The sequence below is a fragment of the Pygocentrus nattereri genome, chromosome 18, assembly GCF_015220715.1.
Source record: "Pygocentrus nattereri isolate fPygNat1 chromosome 18, fPygNat1.pri, whole genome shotgun sequence".
Taxonomy (NCBI): domain Eukaryota; kingdom Metazoa; phylum Chordata; class Actinopteri; order Characiformes; family Serrasalmidae; genus Pygocentrus; species Pygocentrus nattereri.
Genome location: NC_051228.1, coordinates 31,163,825 through 31,184,110, shown reverse-complemented (window position 1 = coordinate 31,184,110; position 20,286 = coordinate 31,163,825). Strand labels below are relative to the sequence as shown.

General features: G+C 38.7%; 1 protein-coding gene across 1 annotated transcript in view; it reads right to left on the bottom strand.

The window, feature by feature from the left end:
• gbe1a (glucan (1,4-alpha-), branching enzyme 1a) overlaps positions 1–20,286 on the bottom strand; it is a 235,988-nt gene that overhangs the window by 64,984 nt on the left and 150,718 nt on the right. The window contains exon 11 of the mRNA XM_017681944.2: positions 1,301–1,411. Coding sequence (XP_017537433.1) covers positions 1,301–1,411 — 111 coding nt within the window. The remainder of the gene's footprint in view (positions 1–1,300; positions 1,412–20,286) is intronic.

Below are 20,286 nucleotides of genomic sequence, written 5' to 3'. Positions count from 1 at the left end.
TCCTTACACAGACTCTAAAGAGAAATGTCAACCAATGGCTTCTGAAAAACCACTCAAGTTTCAGCTAAAGCCTGAGTAGACTGATAAATCAAAACAATGAGCCAGTTATTTCCCTCAGCGTTACTGAGCTCTTCTGGGTGGTGACTGAGCTAAAGTAGTAGACATGTTTGTAAATGATAAGCTTAGAATCTATGTACTGTAGTCACCCATGTAATCTATGTACTATATTCACCCATTTGTTTCAAGGCATGGTATTACATATAGTCTTACAGAAAAATTCGAAAACGTTTATTTTCTAAGTGAAAGTTAAAATAGCCGCTACAGGAAACAAACTCAAATATGACAATTTTCTTTTCTGAATTTAACACATTTGGAAAAAAAACATACAGTATAAACAAATAACTTGCTCTGTAGGGATGCTTAATACTACTGATTTGCACCTCTATTTGGTTGTAGAATCTACCTTTATTTGGTTTATTGGGAGTAATTGAGCCACATCCGAATATCCCCCCTCCACTCATTTCAGCCAAAAGGTAGGAATAACACTTTAGGTACCAAAAATTTAGACACAAATAAAAAAGATCAGACTGTAAATAAACTTGCAATGCAAATTTTTACACTCTTGTTTATTTTCCCATAAATACATTAATGTAAACTTTTGTTTATGTTCTTTTTTATTTTTCCTGGAGAAAATGCTGAGTGATTGCGCAGCTTAAGCAGGTTCCAAATGGTTGCTGGGGTGTTGCTGAATGGTTACTATATTATTTTAGGTGGTTTGACATTGTTAATAGGGTGTTACTAATGGATTTGAATCAACATGATGTACTGTACATTGGGTCCACTTTTTCACCTCTTTCATTCTAATGGGAAAAATATATGACATTTAATAATAAACCATATGTCTAATCAAAAAGTTACATACAAGCTCAATGTTCCCACCGTTCCACCATTGCTTTGCAATGTGCAATCAGTATTAATAAAAATTAAATTAACAATAACAAAAAACAAATAAATGCTGAAGTTATTTCTGTATAGAAAATGTATTGCATTGTGATGCTAAAATGACAATATGTATGGTATTGTGAAGTTAGGTACTGTTTCACCCCTATACCAAATGTATTTTACATATATTTTACATTGTACTTTTAATATATTCTCTCTTTTTTTATGTATTGCAATGAAATGCTTTACTGACTACATTCCACACAGTGAATTCAGCATTCAGCATTCATCTCTGCATTTGACACTCTAATATTACTAATGTTTGTGCTAGTAACTAATAATTGATGTTTGAGCCAACCTGGTCATGGCTTTCAGCATAACAGATGGAGTCCTCGCCTCTCCTCCGATTGGTCAGTGTGTGAACGATGTTCCACATGTCCCAGTCTTCATCCTTCACCTCCTTAAGGATCTGAAAGCAAAATACAGTGTATTTTTCACATGTCTTCTTTTCATTCTGTTCACATGCTCCACTTTAATAATGTATCATTTTCAGCATCTGCATTTTGCTTTCTGTGGTTCAGCTTATTATTCATTATTCACTGTAATTTGTCAGGCATTTTTTTCTATATCCATGATCTGCACAAGTATCCAGACAATCCTTATTATTAGGGAATTCAGGTGTACCCATTGTTGACATGGCCCTGTATAATTGCCACAGAAAAGCAATTCCAATAGAATGGAAGACTCTGGAGCAGCCACACATGACAACTGTGTTCTCTGGAGTGATGGAGCTCCATCCAGTACCTTTAGGTTGAGCTGTAGTGATGTTTGTTATCCAGAGCTAATCATCCAGCATCAGTATCTGACCTCACTAATGCTCATATGACCACTTGATCCTCACAGCAATGTCATGACATTCAATGCAAAGTCTTCACAAGAGCAGAGGCGGTAACTGCAGGAAATAGTACATGCTCCTTATTAATGCTACTGATTTTGAAAAAAATGCTAAACTGATGTCTATAAACTTTTGGACACATAGTGTAGCTATTTTTTCTCTGTAGCTTCTGTCACTTGTAGTGCTCTCTTCAGTCCAGTTCAGTACCTTTGAGCAGCCCAATATGGTTGACAGAGAACAACTGATTATGTCTCCCTCCTTCTCATAAATTCTACCACCTACTGAAAGCACTGGAAGTGTTAATCTTAAGGTGCCCTCTCTACCAAAAGCATATGGCACAATGAAGCTGAACCTTGGCCGCAGGAACTCAGCTGCTCTGCAGGAGAATTACTTTTTTTCCACTGTATTTTGTTTGAAGTGTCTCAAGTCTTGAAACACAAAAGTCTGAACTACCAGCCCTGGGACTAGCTGCTCTAGTGGCCAAGGACTCAGCTACAAGGCAGACCACAAAGCACCAGGCTGCTGTGAGCAGGCGTTGAGGGACTAGCACCAGAGAAGACATCTAAAGAATCCGGCATGGTGTTTCCATGGCAGCCAGAACGGTCATGGCTGGTTGTATCCTGTTGAAGCATTCAAGGGAGTTGAACGACGAGCTGAACACACAGCGGCTGCTATCGTGAACCGTGGCTGGATGTAGAGGTCAGAGCTCCAGCCCCAGGCCGCCTCCAGGCGAAAGCACAGCATTATTCAGCACAGGACTAACCGTGGGGCATGTAAGGTATCCAGCATGCGAGGAGTCCCAGTGTACCACTGTCATAGCTGAGAGGCCACTCTCTTCATTACCGCCCTCTTTGACTTTCTGTCACTCTCTCTGGCTGTATACCAGTGGACTCACGGACTACATTAAGGAATGAAATCAAATGTACACAATTACCCCAAATGTAGTCGATCAAATGTTGCCAAGATATACTGGGTATCTTTGGTTTGGCACTGGAGCTGCAAGACTAAAGTAGCTACTAAGTAAATGAAGTATCATGTATGTAAGTACTCTGAATGGTTTGCTTGTGCAGTTTCTGACACTCCATATGATATACTGACATACTGTTGACTTAAAATAGTCCGTAGATTTGAAGCCTGAATTTTATACTTTTGTCCATTTTCATAGTTAACAGGAGTATATTATTTAACAAATCAACAGAGTTTTCAGGCAAGTGTGTGATGATTTAAGTTTGCAGTTTGCAAAATGCTAACAGGGTCTTTCCTTTGTTTCCATGGGAATTAGATAATTAAGCAGTGGCCATGACTTAATGAGGTGTGGAAACAAGATAACCAAGTCGTGGGCATGACTTAGAAAGGTAGAAGAGTGAAATAATAAAGTCATGCCTACAACTTTGTAAGGTGTAGAAACAAGATAATTAATGGGCATGAGTTAGTAAGGTGTACGAATGAGATAATTTAGTCATTCAAACTCAGCCAGGGCCATGTATAAGGATACTAACCCCATGCCTTAGTAAACTGGAAGGAATGGAATTATTAGGTAGGAATGTGACCAGCGAGGGCCTATGTTCCCGTATGTTAGTATAAACTGCTGTGTCACACATAAAGTCAGAACTATGGTTACTATTACATTTTTCCTGAAAACAGCATCTCCTAGGGTCCCACGTTTCTGCTTCAAGTTTAAAAATTAAATATATTTACAAATATCATATTATTACATTTTCAGTAAATAATATCTGAAACTGGCTTTTAGCTTCCAAATAGATTCCCCTTAATAAAACATTACTGCTATTTGAAGAAACATCCCTTTTTGCGTATTACTTAAACTCCACTGATTTAGCAAAATGACTTAATCATTCAATGGGTTAGATGTAAACAAAATCATTCAGAGTGGTTTGGTGTGAAATGTGCCTTTCTAGAGAAATTAACAGTCAAAATTGTTCACAGCTGAAGTATTAGGAACCAGACATTTGTATGTCTGCACTAAAATATCATCTTTTTATATGCTATCCAAAATGACCAATGAACTTACATGTGTCTTATTGGTTTTGCATGTCACATACAATGTGCAATATTATAATGGTGCATTTCCCACTGACCCACTCTGAATGATTTTGGTAACTTCTAAATAATTGAATGCAAAATCCGTGGAGATCCCCTTAAACTGGGCTTTATATAATATACCACTCCTTTCATACGTCTGTTGATGTGAGTTTGTAGATTTGTACAACTAGCAACACCAAAAAAAAAACAGTAATACACAACAACTAGATACAGTTTATCTATAAAATGCCAATCACAAAGCTTGCTTGGCTAGCGATTTAGCTCACTGGGAGCTGCCTAGTTGAGTGCATTGCTATTGAACAAATCGACCATTCATTGTCCTATTTATGGATGACCCTTAGTAACCCCAGGACCCTAAACATGAGCTTAGGAACTCTTTCATTTGTTTTCTTAAAGTATCACAACGAGGTATACAGTATCACATAAAGAGCTTTGAGAAAATATGGTTCTATTTGCGGATGTAGAATGTTATTAAAAAAGGTTAACAGCAAATATACAATAAACAACAATAAACATTAACTATAATCTATATTTTTTGAAAGCTATGTGGGTGCTTTTCTATGGGCTTTCTATATGCTTTGACTTGCAGTATACATTATTTGAATGTAGAAGTATTCTACATTTTTAACAGATTAATAAGGACATACAAAACTGTAAAATAGTGACCCCTATACCCCTTTAAATTACATTACTGTGAGTTATCTGTATTATTATTATTATTATTAAACTCCTTCCACCCACTTCAGACCAGCTGCCCACGCCCCAGCTGCCACCACCTGCCTTGGACTAGCTGCCCACCCTACACTGATGTTCTCACAGACTCCTAGCTATTACTACTACTAATACTACTGCTATTGATATTAGTAGTATAATCACTTGTAGGTAGTTTGACCAGAGGAGGATGGGTCACCCCTGGTGAGCCTGGTTCCTCCCAAGGTTTCTTCCTCAGTTCTGAGGGAGTTTTTCCTTGCCACTGTTGCCCCTGGCTTGCCCACCAGGGTTTTTTTTTACATTTTTTACATTCTTGTTAAAACTTTGTCTTTTCTGGAATTCTGTGAAGCTGCTTTGTGACAACATCCATTGTAAAAAGCGCTATACAAATAAATTTGATTTGATTTTGATTAGATTATTATTATTATTATAAAAGTTGATATAATGACACCATTAAAAAATGAAGTGACTGTAAACAAGTAATTGTGTAAAAAAAAGTGTTTTCATTAAGGGGTTAACTATTATTAAAAAAGGTATATAAAAGCACCAAATTCAATTTTTACATTTTCTTTTTAGCAGTGCTGTATTAAAACGTATTTAGCATAAGAGTTCCCATGAAGGCATGGTCTGAACTAAGAAATACATTTTAATCATATCAGTGATTCCATAAGCTTTTCTAATGCAATGAAACATTTAAAGGGCAATTCCACGTTTTTCAAAATTTTGCATAATTCAGTCATTGCGATGTAAACAAAGTCATTTACTGGTTTGATATAAAATGGCTCATTGTGGAGAAAGTTACAGACTGGGAACCATGTGCTATTATTATTAGTAGTGGTAGTATTATCATTAATATTAGTATTATTATTACTTTCATTGTTAAATTTGTTCTGAAATGCATCATTGTAGTATGTACTAATGTATGTTTATAAAATAATATCTGAAAATGAATAATGCTATTATGCATCCTACATAGAATAAAACATTAAATAATAAAAAAATATTTACTAGTTTTTGCTATAACTAATATTATGTTTAAATATTCCCTTCAAAATATTTAAAAGTAAAAGATTAATTAAAAAAAAAATAATAATAAATATTATGCATCTACATGAGACATCTTGGGATGCTGTTATGGCCAAGACATCTTAAGATCCGTGTTCATTTCTTAAGACATGCCTCAAGATGTTCTAAGACATCTTCATAATGTGTCTTTAGACATGTCTTAAGACATTCCAAGACATGGTGATGGCATGGTGATGGTATGTATCTTACATGTTAATTACACTAGCCCCACAGCTCCAATTTAAAACTGAGGCAAATTTCACACACAAAACATATTCAAAAACATAACTGCAATGCATTGTGGTACATTTATGTTCCTTAACTAAAGGTATTGCAGACGTATCCTTGAGGTTCCACCCCAGTGACAAGATGGGTTCATCTGCAGTGTAATTGTGGGGAAAAAAAATGTATTTTAGCCAAACTTTCACTTTAATGCCTGGTGCTGGAGTGGGTCATTGACATTGCGGTTACTGGGTACAGTTCTGGGAGGGTGAGCAGAGTGCTCATGGCGGGTTTGGGTCATTGGCTGGGTGTAGACACGGAGGAGTCGTTTCAGGATCACTGGCTCAGTCACTCCTGCAGGTGCCTCTCCCTCGGCTCGCTCAAGGACTCGCACTCAGAAAGTGCCGGCGTGGAGGAGAGGACGAAAGGGCCATTTTTAAAAAGTGTAAAACTCCTGTGCGGCGCTCTCCTGGCGAAGGGATGAGTCATCGATCTCATTTGACTTGCTGCTGATACATGCAGGGCATGGAGGGCAACAGAAGTGCACTATGAGCAGTCCGGGCTCGCTCATAGCAACAGGACTTCAGCTCCGCCAGCTCAAAGAGTCGATTTAATGAATGCAAATGAAACATGTACATCTGGATAGTGGAGATACACCTGTTGGGGAATATTTGTTTTTCGTTTCTAAACGGTGTCCCCTAGCAGATGCGTTCCTGTCAGTTCTTTTTCATATGCAGCCCCACTTTGGCTACAGATTTCAGAGAAGTGGCGTGAGTGGGAGGAGAGAGAGATAGAGAGAGAGAGAGAGAGAGAGAGAGAGAGAGAGAGAGGGGTGTTATGGTTTGATCTATAGAGCAGTACTCTCACTCCTGAGGGTGACGCCTGCACAACGCATCACTGCCAGAGGTCAGAGTGAAGAAGACACACACATGCACACTCGAACATTGCGTGTGTATCATCTGAAAACTCTCCACTGCCATGAGTATCATCTCATCCTCTCTCTCTCTCTGGCAAACAATTCAACTATCTCTCCACTTCTGTTTGTTTTGGGTAGCTGCTACAATTGCCAATAGGATTCCTTTTAAGTGTAAAGGCCTTTATTTTTCCAAAGCAGCTCAACAAAGTTGAAATATGTAGAAGCTATGACGACCACAAAAAGAAAAAAATATATAATATATTATTATATTATAATAATAATTAATTAATATTATATATATATATATATATATATATATATATATATATATATATATATATATATATATGTGATGTACATTGCATAAATTGTAAAAGCTTCAAAGAAAACTGCTGAATAACTTTTAAAAATGTGGTTCCACGAACTTCACACAAGATTTTTAACTACTGCTACTATATCTTTCTCCAGAGGATGTGTCAGTATTTCCCGTCAAGATAAAGACCAGTGCACAGAGGTGTGTACAAATGGACCCGTGGACAGCCAATCTTAATCTTACCTCAGCATGTAAGAGATATCCGATGTACCTCTATTGGCAGAGTGCCTGAGACTGAGACCGTTCAAACTGTCAGAACAATGGACTGAAACCTAATGATTTTGGTTCCAAATGGGATTTGGCTTGATGAGCGCCATAAGAGACCAATAGTTTCCTCTACAGCCCCTTTAGATCCTATTAGAGGACAAATGCATCTAGAATCTGTCACAGGCCACCTGTTAAACCATCCTTTACATTGTGATATCAACCCACAGAGAAAGTTCAAAACACATTACGAAACAACCCAAAACATTCAATGATTTTTATGGCTTTTTTTCAGCAGGCTTGCGACTCAACTCAGACTTGAGACTTGCGTCTCATGAAAATTCAGTAAAACCTTTCGTTTCTAACCTTGTCTGAGTGACTTTGCATGTCAGTTTCGTTATAGCCATACACAATCAATACTGCACTGCTGTTGCAGGTATGCAAGCTAACACAGTGGCTAATTTAGCTGAAGTTTTCAGCTAATCTAGCTAAAGCTTCATCAAGTTAAAGATCATGTTCCTTTAAAACATAAAACATCAGCTGGATAAGACTCAAGACACCTCAGAGTGTATGTCACATAGATAGTACTAGTAATCTTTAATCAACTGGTTCAACTCAGTGTGGTTCCAGGCATGTTGCTTATTGGTGACATTAGTCTGTGCAAAACTAAAGACACGACCTTCAGATACCAGATGTCCTGGCTGAATGACGACATGTGGGGTACAGGGGGAATAATGTGACAGTTTGATTTTTCTATCACTTTAAACTACAATAACTAACTGAAAGTACCCATCTGAGAGAGCTGTGGTGACTTGTGTGGAGAAGACAGACGGGACAGTGAAGAGGAGATGTGTGTCAGGCCCATCAGCAGACGGCCCCCCCGGCCCTCCATCTCTCACTCGCCATCATTAGAGACGACAGGTGAGAGGCAGATACAAGAAACCTTTTAATAAAACTGCAGCCTTTTAAGAGGGGGCTCAATCGATATAGCAAAGCCGCAAGCAGGAGCCAATCAATGCGCCCTGCATGGCCGCCTACACTTTCTCTGTCCCCGACTCTCTTCTTTACCCTCTCTCTCCTTCTGTCAATAGAGAGAGAGATGACCTCTTCTTTAATTTTCCAACTTGAGCCCTCTAATAGTTTCCTGTTTAAGCACTTTTCCAGGTTGAAAAGTTTTCCAGCTAAAAAGGAGGGTATGAATATTTCTTACCATGACACCACTGACTAAAAATAACATGACAACTAGTAAAATTGTAACAGAAGAATGAAAAGAAAATCCTAAAAAACAAACAAAAACAACAACAACAAAAAAAAACATCCTCTAGCAAGCTTTTCACAAACTAGCATGTCACACTGCACAGTGTTTGCTACGTCCTGGTATACTCTTAGCTGAAAGACTGCAGTTACTATTTACCTCACTTGTAAAAGAAGTTATCAGAATTAGAATGATTATCATTTAGGGGTGCAGTGAAATTTTATGGCTAATTCTGATGTTTATTTATAGCCAACTTAGCTTTTGGATTAGACAGTTTTTTTCTATCCTGCACTTGGAGGACAATAACGCATGATAATGTTATCTTGACTACATGACAAAAAAAATAACTTATACTCTCCAGTGTGAGCTTTACGTATACAAAGTAGATATCATTTGAAATGAATAACACACTGTAAATTCTAACACTTCAGTGCATCAAATTGCGCCCTATAGCCATATGCCAAGTACATCTATTTCTATATATATATTTTAAAATAGATGTCAATATATTTCAGTTGTTTTCACACACACACACACACACACACACACACATATATATATATGTATGTGTGTGTGTTCCCTCTCATGGGCAGAGGGATACAATAAACTATGTCGTAACCATGACTACAAGGTGTTTGCTCAGCGCAAGGAAAAAGAAAAAACTCAGTAACATAAAACTCATAAAACTCCTGAATCTTGTTTTGTACAGAGATGCAATAATGTTCAACATTAATGCGCTCAGGATTTCTCTATATTATGCTGATGTTTATTAGGGGTGGGAATCTCTAGGCACCTCACAATTCGATTTGATTACGATTCAGAGGGCTGCAATGCATTTATTAAACCATTATCGATGCTTCTTTTTTCTGTACAAGATTTCTATGTTCTCACTGTGTGAGGACTTGGAACTTTTAAAGCAAAGTATTTGTAATGATCCCTAATGCATTTACTTCCAATATCTTTTATTAATAAATGAAATGGAAGTGATGTGGCAAGTGAACTGGAAGGCTCTCATTCACTGCTTGTTTGGAGCACATGAGACGCTGCTGCCACTCATCCGTAATAAATGCACTGTTATGGTGACAAAAGGTCCAGTGGTAATGGATGTCCGCACAGCATGTTACAGCTGTCCTGCCCATTTTCTTTTATATATTTTTTTTTATTGTAACTTTGTCACTGTGTCAGTAAAATATCTTCGAGACTGGACACTGTGTCTCAGCTCCAAAATGTGCAACATAGTGTGAAGGCCCTGGTTCTCAATGACTGAGAAATGGCATGCAGACTGCAGGCCACCAAGCAACGCAGTCTCGCCTACCTAGTAGCGAACAAGAAGGCAAAGAGAGAGATTTAAGATGAACGTTTGTAGATAAATGGATTTATTTGCATTTGGAAGAATCGCAGTTTTTTTCCTGGAACGTTAGACCTGTAATGAGAGACTGTCAAACACTAAAAAGCTGCAAAGCTGAAAACAGCTTCTCTTTCAAATTTCCCTGTTCCGCTTTAAATGGTGCTGCATTTACATTCTGGCCTTAGGCATAATTTACGTTGTAACTGGAAAATTCGAACAAGAAGCTGGAGAATGATGATTTCAGCCTCATAAAAAAGTCAAATGTTGATAGACATTTTACAAGAAACTGTTCTTCTTCTAATGAAACTTTTTCTGGCAGAGATGGGACTAAAGCAGCTATAGCTAAAGCTCAAAGCAGAGTAAAGTAAGTGTGTTTTTTGTTTGTATTTTTTAAGACTATACTAGGACATCAGCACATACTGAGGCATACTGGCAGGTTTGGGACAGCTACTGAAAAATTAGTAGTTAGCTACTTTGTAGCTACTTTCCTAAAATGTGTAGCTAGTTACAATATAGCTACTTTTCCAGAAAGAGTGGTGGCTGCTTTTAGCTACTTTTTGAAAAGTAGTGCGTTACTTTTTAGCTACTTTCAAAGCGCGATTGTTAGAACGTTTGTTTGTGAATCTCCACCTGACACACCAAACAAGCCCAACTGATACTGTGAATCAGTGCATTTAACACTGCATTTAATCCTGTGCCAGAAAGAAACACACAATTGAGAAGCTGCAAATAAACAAAAAGATCACCAAAAAGTGTAACCAACAATCAAACCAAGTATCACACCCAAAGGCCTGATATCCAACAAGAATTTAGACTAAAAGTGGTGCCATGGTGGTGTGTTAGTGTGTGTTGCACTGGTCTAAGTGGATCAGACACAGCAGTGCAGCTGGAGTTTTTGAACACCTCAGTGTCACTGCTGGACTGAGAATAGTCCACCAACCAAAAATATCCAGCCAACAGCATCCTGTGGGCAGCATCCTGTGACCACCGATGAAGGACTAGAGGATGATTAGCTCATACTGTACGGCAAGAGATGAGCTGTCGTCTTTGGCTTTGCATCTACAGGGTGAACCGACAACGCAGGTGCATCTAATAGAGTGGCCAGTGAGTGGACAGTGTTTAAAACTCCAGTAGCATTGCTGTGTCTGATCCACTTAGACCAGCACAACACACACTAACACACCACCTCTTCAAAGTTACTGCAGTGCTGAGAATGATCCACCACCCAAATAGTACCTGCTCTGTGAGGGTCCATGTGTGTTCTGACCACTGAAGAACAGGGTAACAAAGTATCAGAGAAACAGATGGACTACAGTCTGTAATTGTAGAACTAAATAGTGCACTTACATAGTAAGTGGAGCTGATTAAATGCACACTAAGCGCAGAAAAAAGGAGGTGGTCATAATGTTATGCCTGATCGGTGTATGTACAGACATTCACATTCAGAGTCTTTATTAAACTTCAGCAACACTTTAGCCTCAAAATCCTCATCATTGACTCTCACTCTGTTTGGGGTGAGAATCAGGCCTAAATAATCTCTCCACAGCTGCAGAGCTGCTGCGGCTCCACAGCAGAACTAGATTTCTAGGTAAAATAACATAATAATCCTCCTTTGCTGTAAAATCGTTATAACACACAATTCTAACACAGTTTTCACAATAAATGGTCTTAAACGCTGGTCTTTAATGCATAACTAATAATTCGCCAACCTTTAGCGCTGAAGACTGACGTGCAGACTGCTGCACACACAGCAACACAGCCAACGAAACGGCAAAGAGAAAGAAGACGAACATCGATCATTTGGAGATGAAATAACTTATTTACATTTATAAATCACTCTGCTTCACTTCTCATCCTCCAGGTTCTCGTTCAAGTTCTCACGTTTCCCGAACGGGGAGAAGTGACGCATGAGAAGTGACGTCAACCTCATAAAAAGTCAAACACTGAGAGACAATTTACAAGAATGGAGAAGAAAAGTGGCTACAGCTGAGCTAAAGGTTAAAGCAGAGCAAAGTAAGTATATCTTCAGACTGTACTGTCAGTACATACTGTGACATACTTACAGCCAAGAGGGTAAAACTAACAGAAAATGTGGCTGCCAAGGTGGCTGGATTTTTGCTGAAAGGACAAAACGGCTCTTAACATTTCAGTTGTGACCCCTGAGTTTAGCCTACCTGTAATGCTCAGTCATTACTGCACAGTCACCACCAGCTCAGTTACCAACTGCGTTCTGTGGTTCATTTTACGCGGATTGTCTAAAGCCTGTAGCAAAATTGTAGCAAAAATGTTTGTTCTAGTTACACAAAAATTTGTAGGCGCTACAGCTACTAACTACATTTCATAGAACTGTAGCAGCTACAGCTACTAGCTACTAATATTTGTAGGTAGCACGCTACTTAGCTACTCTCCCATCCCTGCATACTGGACATTAAATGTTGAGGCTCCCAAGGTGGTTGGGATTTTTGTTGAAAGGATAAAATGTCTCTTCTTAACATTTGGGTTGTGACTGCTGACCAAACCTGGCTTTTAATGCAGGGTGCTGGTCGGATTTCTTGCTCATCCAGTTTTTGTTACTTGCCACCACAGAATGTCCGGGCGCTGCACTTCCAAGCTATGCCTTTTGCATTCCGTCAACATTACGTTAGAAATTAAAATTTACAAAATCGATTTTTGACATTTGTGAATCAATTCGGAATTGCCCACGTCTGCATAGCGATGCATCTAAGAATCAATCCCCCTCCCCGCAAACTGCTTATGCTGTTGGATTTAATACGCTGTACACGTGTTCACTGCTGTTGTATTTATGTAATGTTACATGGTGTGTATGATTACTGTTGTGCTTTAAATAAGCAGTGTTTATATGCTTCCAGTCCATACACATATCATTTTATGTAGAGCTTTTGTCTTGTGCTAAGGTCAAACCTCTTTGCTGATGCCTTCCAGATGGTTAAACTGTAAATAAACACAACAGACTCTCAGTAACAGATCAACAACACATCAATGATGTGGCAGCAGTGAATACATTTTATCAAGAGACTTTTAATTAACTGGGCGAATAAAAAAAATGTGTTTATAATCTGTGGGTTGTTGTTTTTCTCTTTGTTTGGAGCATCAAAGTTCATGTCTGTAGATTTTAACTTGAGAAGTCACTGAACATGGAATACATTTAATTCCGTCACGCTTCCCTCAAACTCTCTTCAGGACTCCATTTCCCAGCATACTCTGGGCGAGCGTGTGACCGCTCCGCCACAACCGGAGTCCAGCTCCATTTCCCAGGAGTCTCCAGTGGATCATGTGACTCTTAACCTTGACTCATGCACCTATCAGCGCTCGAGGTCTCCTGAGTTCTAATCATGTTATCATGATTTATTAGATGTGATATAGAAGCTCGGGCTTAGTGTAGAGAGGTTGTGAAGTATCTATGGTATCTCTTGCTAAGTGTTTGTTATGATTGCCTTTCCGTGTTTCTCGACCATTGTTTGGATGAAATGTTTCCCGTCTTTTTGCCTTTTTGATACTGTTGCCTGTGCCTTTTGATCTGCGTTTGGACTGTTTACCGTTCACGATTTTGCTCAATCCCTGGTGTGAGATTAAAACTCTCATTTTACGATCTGCTAGTGTCTGATTTCTGTAGCAGTATCAAAAACACAGATCATCTCAACATCCTCAATGAGCTGTTATAGACCAGCTGCTGACACCAATCTGGAACTGGAGTTTAACTGAACTAGGTTTTGATTAAGGTTAGGATTAGGATTAAGGCCAGTGTGAAGGTGAGAGTTAGGTTTTTGGGTTGAGGGTTTGGGTTTATGTTATTGATACTCTACTAAGAGTTTATTAATCATCTAAAAAGACCATTTCAAATAGTGTTAGTGAATTTTTAATATGTCACATATTTATCAAGTGCAAATGTATTTATGTTCTGGTGTATTTATTATAGTACATGAAAGACGAGCTGTGCATTGTTACAGTATAATTCTTATCCAGCCCTTTGATGCTTTTCAGCCTCCTTGCTCTTTTTCAATCCGCCACGCTTGCATTTAAAGCAGCTCGTCTCATTTCTAAAAATCATTTAATAAACTTCACTAGATTTAATTAGGTTTTTCCAAACCCGATGTCACAGGCTGATTACTTTTTCTTTCTTTCTTTCTTTCTTTCCTTTCTTCCTTCCTTCATTTTCTTCCATGCTTTTCTTTCTTCTGTTCTTTCTCTCTTTTTCATCCTTCCTTTTTCTCTATTATGATTCTTCCTTTCATCCTTCCCATATCTTCTTCTGTCCTTATTTTCTTTCTTTTTCCTCAGCCCTTCTGTGTCTTGCTTTCTTCGTCTTGCTTCCTTTTTCCTTTTTTATGTTTTCTCCATTTCTTCCTTGTTTTTGTTCCTTATTGTTTGTCTTCTGTCCTTTATTCTTTCCTTTGTTCCTTCTTTTTTCCCTTGCCCCTATTATTATTCTGTCCTTCTTTTGTTCCTTTCTTTCTTGCTTGCTTTCTTTCTTCTGGTCTTATTTTTGTTTTCTTCTGTTCTTTCTTTTTTATTTGGTTTCCTTATTGTTTGTCATCCTTCCTTTTCTATTTTCTTCCTCCCATCCTTCCTTTATTTTCTACTGCCTTTATTCTTTTTCTTGTTCTTTCTGTCTTTTGCTTCTTTCCTTTTTTCATTCTTCTGTTCTTTCTTTTACTTCTTTACTTTTCAGTCCGTCCTTTCTTCAGTTTTCTTTGCTTATTTTATTACTCCCTTCTTTCTTTTATTTTTCTTATTTATCTTTCTTGTTTCCTTCCTTTTTTGCATGCTCATTTAATTACATTAAATGTTTGTGGCCATTTCCTCATAAACACTATTTTAAGATTTTTTTCTTGCCTTGCACTGTATTAATATGTTAAATGTGAAAAATGGGTGGAGGATTAACAAAAATGGATGGGCCCACGCCCACTAGGCCCAATCAAGCCCATACTAGCTCTTATTATCTTTGGGTTTTGTGCAACAGTATTTCATAAAAACAGTAACTGTCCCTTCTTTAAACAGAATTAAAGCAACAGGTTCTGGATGCCCCTCTCCAGGAGCCGCTTCCTTTCACAGATAAAAGTGGCACTCGCCTCCTCAGAGGAAACTGTCCGGCGTGGTGTGGCGACTGGAACAGTTGGCAGGTTCTGCACGCATTCTTCGCCCTCAATCTTTTTCACTCTTTCCGCTCAAGCTTGGAGACGTCTCCACCCACGTACGCTTTCGCCTGGGGCTTCACTGCTGAGCAAATGAGCTGTGCTGTCTCTTCTCTTCTTTCACTCTTCCTCTCTCTCTCCCTCCCTCTCCCTCTTTAATAAGCACCCACTTTTTCAGCCATGCGCCCTACACCGACAGTCATTAAAGCTAATTTGGACTTAGATTATATAAACGAGTCCGGATTGACCGAAGGTGAAGACTGTGTTAAAACTTTAAGAGAAGAGGAAACTCACTCTGACAGAAACAAACTGAAAAAAGAGAAAATGTTAAGAGGATCCTTTAAGCCGGCGATGTACCTCGCGGTTTTTCCTTCGACTTCTTAGTCACAGACAAGCGCAAAGAAGACTTACATCTCAGTCAAAAACACTCAAGAGTGAAATCTTATGTGAGGAGCTCCCAGATGTAATGATTTTCAGCGTCACACGCTGCCTTCCCCAAACCTGCTCGAGAAATCATTTGAACTGATTCAAATTCCAGCATCAAACCGAAAGTGTCTCCAAGACAAGCCTCCGTCTCAATCACTGTTTGATACTGTTTTCTTGATCCACGTACAAAGGATACGTTGATTCCAGAGGAAGACACTGCTCCCTATAAAAGTGCTTTAATCAAGGCTCTGCTTACATGCTAAATCTCTTTTCTGTTTTACTATCTTTTTGTCCTTGTCCAAAATCATAAAGGATGGTTGGTCAGACATGAACAACAAAGTAGAGATGCAATATAAACACATTTATATTTTATAGTCACTTTCAAAGATTTAGTGTTTGGCTGATTTACAACCCTGCAGTCTTAAAACGGTGTGGTAAATATATTTGATTAGCAAAGGTTATCCAAGTCCTTTTATGATTTGTTTTCAGCTCCATAATTCAGCATCTTATTTTTTAATTCATGCAGTCTTGTAAAATATGTTTCTGTTTCACTTAACTTTCGCATGCCACACCTTTAAAGAACCCATATACTGGAAAACTTTTTTTTTTGTAGTAAAACAGTTTTGTGTTGATCAAGTTTCAAATGATTCACTCTCCTGTCCACATAAGGAACACAAAGCAACAAAAAACATCCTGTTTTGAATTCACAGTTTTTGTGATATCATTAAAACCAGCACATTTAAATATATGCTGCAGTCCTATTGAGGTGCTTTATTGTTTTAGCCGGGACACTTTTGAATAAGGTATTATACGAAGCAGCCAATTGGAAATGGAATTATTTACATACAGGGTGATTCAAAAGGATTAATCCAATTTCAAAGCGTCCTATTTTTACAATCGTGAGGTGCCTAGGAACCAATCATAATCCAATTGAAAGAGGGCGTCATAGAGTTCCTGACTGTCAGGGGAAGATGGCTCCCTTCAGTCTGCGAGGAGATGGCGACCCCTGAGCAGAAAGCGTTTTACGTTTTCTATTTCAACGAGAGTGAATCCGTCATAACTGCAATGTGAGTTTAGTCGGCAGGCAGCCTCCACCAGTTCAGAGCATTCGGCATTAGTTCCACAACACCGGACGATCTCTGAAATCGCACTGAAAGAGACGCGAGTACAGTGACACCCGACATGCCCAATCGAGTATGGGATGAATTTCTCTATGCTGTTGATGTTGTCTGTGCAGCTGGAGGAGGTTCATATTGAGCACATCTAAAATGAAATAATAAACTTTATGCTCATAAACCATTTACAATTTACTGCATTGTTCTGTAATGAGTTACAAGTGAAATAAATCATTTTAAAATTGAATAAATCTTTTTGAATCACCCTGTACAGTGCTGCTTGAAAGTCTGTGAACCCATTATTATTTTGTGATTGTCTTTATTTGTGATGTAAGGAAATGTGACATAAAATATGATCAGATCTTCATTTAAAGCATTACAAGTCCCAATAAATCACATAACACAAACAATTTTATCACTTTTCATCCATTTGTTGAACAACACTGATCTAACGTAACATGTTTTTGTTGGTAAAATCATGTGACCTGTAGAATTATCAGTTTGGTATAGGTGATAATTAAGTTCAATAAGGATCATCTAATTATATGATAATGAGGAGTTTTTTTCTTCAACACCAACTGGACATGCTAAATTGTCCCTAGATGTGTGTGTAAATGTATATTTCTATGTGTCTGCCCTGTGATGGACTGGTGACCTGTCTAGGGTTTATCATGCCTTCTGCCCAATGACTACTGGCATAGACTTCAGGCCCCATGACCCAGAAGGATAAGCGTATTAGAATATGTGTGTGAGTGTTCACCATCAACTTCTGATCTTTGCTACACACGTGTTCGTGCTTGCCATGTCATCCAACAAAATGAGTAAGCTGTAGAATATCCCAGGAGGTCGCAAAGCACCCTAGGGGAACACCTCAGGAGTATTCATCATTCAAACACTGAATAAGAATGATACTGTATAGAAATAATGTTACATTGATGGATGAGGCAAAATTGATTTTTATGGTTTCAATGAGAAATTTTATGTTTGGCAAAACTGAACACCCTGCGACCCTGACGGAGAAGCGGCTTAGAGAATGGATGGATGGATGGAAAACTGAACAGTGCATTACAATATAGGAACCCCATCCTAACTGTAAAACAGTATCATGGTTTGGGGCTGCTTTGCTGCTATTCGACCAGAAGAACTTGTCATCGTTTGATGGTGCTATTAATTCCGAACTGTATCAAGACATTCTACAGGAAAATGATAAGGCATCAATCTGTTAACTGAACCTCAACAGAAAGTGGGTCCTGTAAAAAGACAACACCCCTAAAAACCAGTTAGTCTACAAAGAATAGTTAAAGCAAAAGAAGCCATTTCTGAAGGGCTTAGTCAAACTCCAGACCTTAATCCAATATAAATGTTATGGCAGAACCTAAGATGGTTCTGTTCATGCAAAAAGGCCTACCAACATAAAACTGTCAAATCAGTTCTGTGAGGAGGCCAAGATTCGATTATTCAAAGAGTCAATGTGCAAGACTGATCAACAGTTACATGGACTGTTTGGTTGAACTCATTGCTGCTCAAGGGAGTCACGAGGTTCACACACATATGCAAAAAAGACATCTGATGTTAGAATACTTAGTTTAATAAAAAAGATAACATTTTTGTGTTGTTTGTTTAATAAAGATCATATTTTAGGTCATATTTATGTAGGAATTTAAAAAATGAGAAAGCGCTAAGGGATGAAAAAAGTGACAAAAAATAAGGAAAATATAGGATATGAGTCTGTTAATCTGCAGTTGTGGTATGAGGTCTGTGAACTGGCTACAGTTTTGGTAAGCTTCTGTTTTATACTAGAGGGCTAATCTCTTTTACCCAAGGACTATCATACAGACATAGAAGTGGGAAGAATATGAAGTAGACAGTAGATAGTGGAGTGCAAAAACTTTCCGGACGACAATACCAAGAGTTGTGAATATCTAAGAAGTTAGCTCAAGAAAAGAAGAGTTTAGGTCATGGTCTTTGTCCTAACCTTTATAGCTCTGACCACAGATTCAGCGAGTGCTTCAGAAGAGATTGTCTGACTGATGTAGGGAAGAAAACTCTGGATTTCTAAGTGGCTTTTGCTAGAAAACTAGTAAGCCAGGCCCACCCTCCCCTTAATGAACAGAGGTAGGACTGAGAGATAGCCTGAGGAACAGGAAGGAGATGGAGTGGTGGTCATGCATACAGTTTCATTACATTAAACGGAAAGTGAAGATGGAAACTGACGTGAACTTAGGTAGGAAGGAGGAGGTGCTTCAGGCCTCCCAAACAACAGTTATTGCATAACTTTGTAAAGCCCACAGGCAAATGCATATGTGGAACAAGCTTATATAAGCACATCAAAGACCACCATCTTCTGTGTGCTTATGTACTTCTCATTATTTTCTGTCAAGCTTGTCCAACCTTGCAACAGTAGCCATTTTAATTTGCTGCTGGATTCCAATTGGGCATCTCTAATCAACTTCATTTTCTTCTTATTATTACTGATATTCTATAGCCAAAACTGTGCAACTCCTCTTCTCCAACAGCTTTCAAGTTACAACTCCAATTCCAATGAAGTTAGGACCTTGCATAAAACATAAATAAAAACAGAATACAATGATTTGAAAAGCCTTTTCAACCTATATTCAATTGAATACACTACAAACACAAAATATTTAATGTTCATCCAGATAAACTTTATTGTTTTTTGCAAATATTCACTCATTTTGAACTTGATGCCTGCAACATGTTCCAGAGAAGTTGGGACAGGGGCGTGTTTACCACTGTGTTACATCACCTTTCCTTTTAACAACACTCAATAAGCGTTTCGGAACTGAGGACACTAATTGTTGCTTTGTAGGTGGATTTCTTTCCCATTCTTGCTTGATGTACAACTTCAGTTGCTCAACAGTCCGGGGTCTCCGTTGTCGTATTTTGTGCTTCATAATGCGCCACACATTTTCAATGGGAGACAGGTCTGGACTGCAGGCAGGCCAGTCTAGTACCCGCACTCTTTTACTATGAAGCCACGCTGTTGTAACACGTGCAGAATGTGGCTCGGCATTGTCTTGCTGAAATAAGCAGGGATGTCCCTGAAAAACACGTTGCTTGGATGGCAGCATATGTTGCTCCAAAACCTGTAAGTACCTTTCAGCATTAATGGTGCCTTCACAGATGTGCAAGTTACCCATGCCATGGGCACTGACACACCCCCATACCATCAGAGATGCTGGCTTTTGAACTTTGCGCTAATAACAATCCGGACAGTCCTTTTCCTCTTTGGCCCGGAGGACAAAACGTCCAGGATTTTCAAAAACAATTTGACACTTTTCCACTTTGCGTCAGTCCATCTCAGATGAGCTCGGGCCCAGAGAAGCCGGCAGCGTTTCTGGGTGTTGTTGATATCTGGCTTTCGCTTTGCATGGCAGAGTTTTAACTTGCACTTGTAGATGGAGCGACGAACTGTGTTCACTGACAGTGGTTTTCTGAAGTGTTCCTGAGCCCATGTGGGAATATCCATTACAGAATGGTTTTTAATGCAGTGCCGCCTGAGGGATCGAAGGTCACGGGCATTCAATGTTGGTTTGCTGCCTTGCTGCTTACTTGCAGAGATTTCTCTGGATTCTCTGA